This window comes from Pundamilia nyererei, unplaced genomic scaffold, assembly GCF_000239375.1.
Source record: "Pundamilia nyererei isolate P.nyererei 1_Seehausen unplaced genomic scaffold, PunNye1.0 scaffold00036, whole genome shotgun sequence".
Taxonomy (NCBI): domain Eukaryota; kingdom Metazoa; phylum Chordata; class Actinopteri; order Cichliformes; family Cichlidae; genus Pundamilia; species Pundamilia nyererei.
In genome coordinates, this window is record NW_005187437.1 from 3090925 (window position 1) to 3093863 (window position 2939).

Consider the following 2939-nt stretch of genomic DNA (forward strand, 5'->3'; position numbering starts at 1 on the left):
GGGTCATATGATTGTTGGGTTTTTCTCTGTATGTATTATTGTAGGGTCTTTAACTTACAATATAAAGCGCCTTGAGGCGACTGTTGTGATTTGGCGCTGTATAAAAAAAAATTGAATTGAACTAAATATTGAACTCAGCTTAGCAACTGCTAAATGATAATGACACGTGTAGCGTTGGACCCGTTAAGCATAGACAGGACACGGACGTAATGACAGCACTACTTTATTTTCGAATGTGATTACACTGTGGTTTTTGTTTTCACTGGGACACAGACACTCCCCCTCTGCCTGTCACTGACAACATATAAAGAGACATAATCACACTCGCATCCCAACACACCTGTTCACCCCACCCCTGCGCCGCCCCGGGAGCTCACTGCGTCACCCCTCCTCTGCACCCGGCCAGAGACCACACCCACGCCACAACACCAACTAACAGACAATCTTTCTCTTTCTCTCAGTCACCTTCCACTTCAACATGAGAATAAACGTTTCTTTAACAAACGTTTTTTGTCCATTGCAGATGATGCTGGTCTACTCATACAGCCGACTGGTGGAACCTGCTGCACAGGAGCAAATGGACAATTCGGAAAACTTTAATTAGCAAGTGGCTGTTAGAGGAAAAGTGGTTGAAGGAGGTACAGTTTTATTTACAACCATAATGTATGTCTTGATGCGATTAATTTCAATTCACTTTGGTAGTATAGTAATCAGATGTTAGAAAGTAAATAAAAGTCTTACATACTGTCTTCTTCTGTCTCTCTCTCTTTTTAAGAACAGTGTGAGCTTCGCGATCTGTACTTTCTGTCCCTCATCAGTCTCACTTTCTGCAGACCATCATTTAGAGTAGTGTCACGCACCAGAAGCACAAAGCTCATTCTGTAGGGGTTGGATTTGTCTGTGCAGAGGCTGATCTGATGCTGTTTAGTTCACTATATTTCCTATGGAAATATACAGAGTTCTGCTGTTCATGCAAGAGTTGGATAAAGAGGTTTGTACCAACAAGGTAGGATGTTGGTACATGTTGGATCCTACCTGTGCTGTGATCACACATCATGCTAACTGTTAATTTGATGAATATTCCAAATGTTTTACATTTGCATCAGAGGACATATATGAATATATATTAAGCACTGACATGATTTGCATTATTCAAGGTGTTTAAAGTTTTGTGACCATTGTGGGATTAATTTGCTGACTCCCTGAATTTTTTTGAGGGTGTTTTTAGGGTTTAGGAATTACAGCTTCTTAAGCTTTTGCCCCCTTTTTTGTTTTTTCCGGGGGACTAAAGGTAATTTGCTCAATTGACCTTTTTCATGGACAGGTGTAAACTATTCTTTCATTATTTTTTGCAACAGTTAAACAGTTAAAAGCTCCGAAGTTGATTTCAAATGCAGCATTTGGATTTTGAACTATGCATGTGAACTTGGAATCAACAGAGATAAATGTTGGATAGGCTGCAAAAACAACTCTATTGTAGAGATAACAGCAACATTAGGATTTGCGAAATCAACAGTATGATGGATATATGAAAATAAAGATACTGGTGAGCCACAGAAGACATTGGCGGTAGATCAGCGCACGTGTGTCACTGTCATTGACTGGCTAGTCTGTAAGTGGAAGACTTCACAAGGGTAGACTTTATCGGCTTCAAGAATAGAAAGGCCAAAATCTAAAATGATGATTTTTATTTTAATTATGATTACAACAATTTTTACAATTATGTGGTGCCTCTGAAAACAGGGGACTGTAAATGAAAATCGCTGTAATTACTCAAAAAAATAAAAGCTTTAAAGGCTTCAATTTCATCTCAAATCTGTTGTAAAAAATTATAACTGAAAAAATATCACTGTCTAAATGTTTCCTACTGAAACATAATGATACCTTGACCTATTGACCTTCTGTTGTGATAAAGAATAATAATATGTTATTAATACCAAAACAGTACAGTACAGAGATTTTAAAGGCAGGCCCTTTTGTCTGAAATAGCAGAAGGATTTAGAACTTTATTTTTATTTCATTTTATTTTTTTTAAATTTACAGTAATTTAATTACAGTTGATCAAATGAAATATTCAGCTTTTGATGACACTGTTTTACATTCTTCTCATATTGTATTTATTAATTTAACAAGCGCTTAAACACATTGCCGATATGTTTTTTTTTAAATGTCACAGTAAGTGAGACAATAATTAAACACTAAATAATCAGAAATAATTACAACAACTAATACAAAGAATCTTTTTTTCATTGGAAAGAACTACGAAGTACACATTGCTAATATCATGATGCTGATTTCATATATATTTTCAACACTGGTGGGCGCTCTTAGTCTTTGAAATATTTCATTCTTATTGCTGCATGACTGGTATGTGATCACAAGGAGTTGAGTCCACTGTTAGAAGCTGGGTTTTTTTTTGTGTGTGTGTGTTTTAATGAACATCAGCACTGTTAGAGTTGCTTTAGGTACAAGGCAGTGCTAAAACAGGCACTACACTTTTTGCAAGCATTTATGTTGTTTGTCTCGTAATAATTTCTTCACATTTTACACTAAACTCACCAAAGCGATGTTATGAACCGAGTATTCTTTATTTCATATTTATTTTTCATTATTTATTTATTTTGTTTGCCTCGCAAAATGTACATGACCTAATTTGTACCATTGTCTTTAAATAAAAAAGATGAACTTCACTATGTGAGCTTGTGTTTATAATTCTCCTAATAAGTGATGAGTTTGGGTATAGTCACACAGTCATTTTGAGAGTAGATCAAAAGAATTGGTTTTATAAGACATTACTTATGTTTGCAATATAATATATGACAAGAAAATAATGTTTATATACATATTTATTTAGTTTTCTATTATTTAAAATGTACATTAATTGCAATAACATTATTTTGTCAAGGTCATTTGTTTTCTATAGTTTAAAAGTCAAAGAA

The 2939-nt window shown here is 34.8% G+C and overlaps 1 protein-coding gene across 2 annotated transcripts in view; it reads left to right on the forward strand.

Moving 5' to 3' along the window:
• Positions 1-2690, forward strand: part of mfsd8l1 (major facilitator superfamily domain containing 8-like 1) — a 12170-nt gene extending 9480 nt beyond the window's left edge. Inside the window, exons 11-12 of one of the 2 annotated variants that reach the window (XM_005730332.1) lie at positions 524-638; positions 776-2690. In XM_005730332.1, coding sequence (XP_005730389.1) covers positions 524-604 — 81 coding nt within the window. In that variant the 3' untranslated portion in view covers positions 605-638; positions 776-2690. The remainder of the gene's footprint in view (positions 1-523; positions 639-775) is intronic. The other variant, XM_005730333.1, reaches the window with a different exon arrangement.
• The last annotated feature ends 249 nt before the right edge of the window (positions 2691-2939 follow it).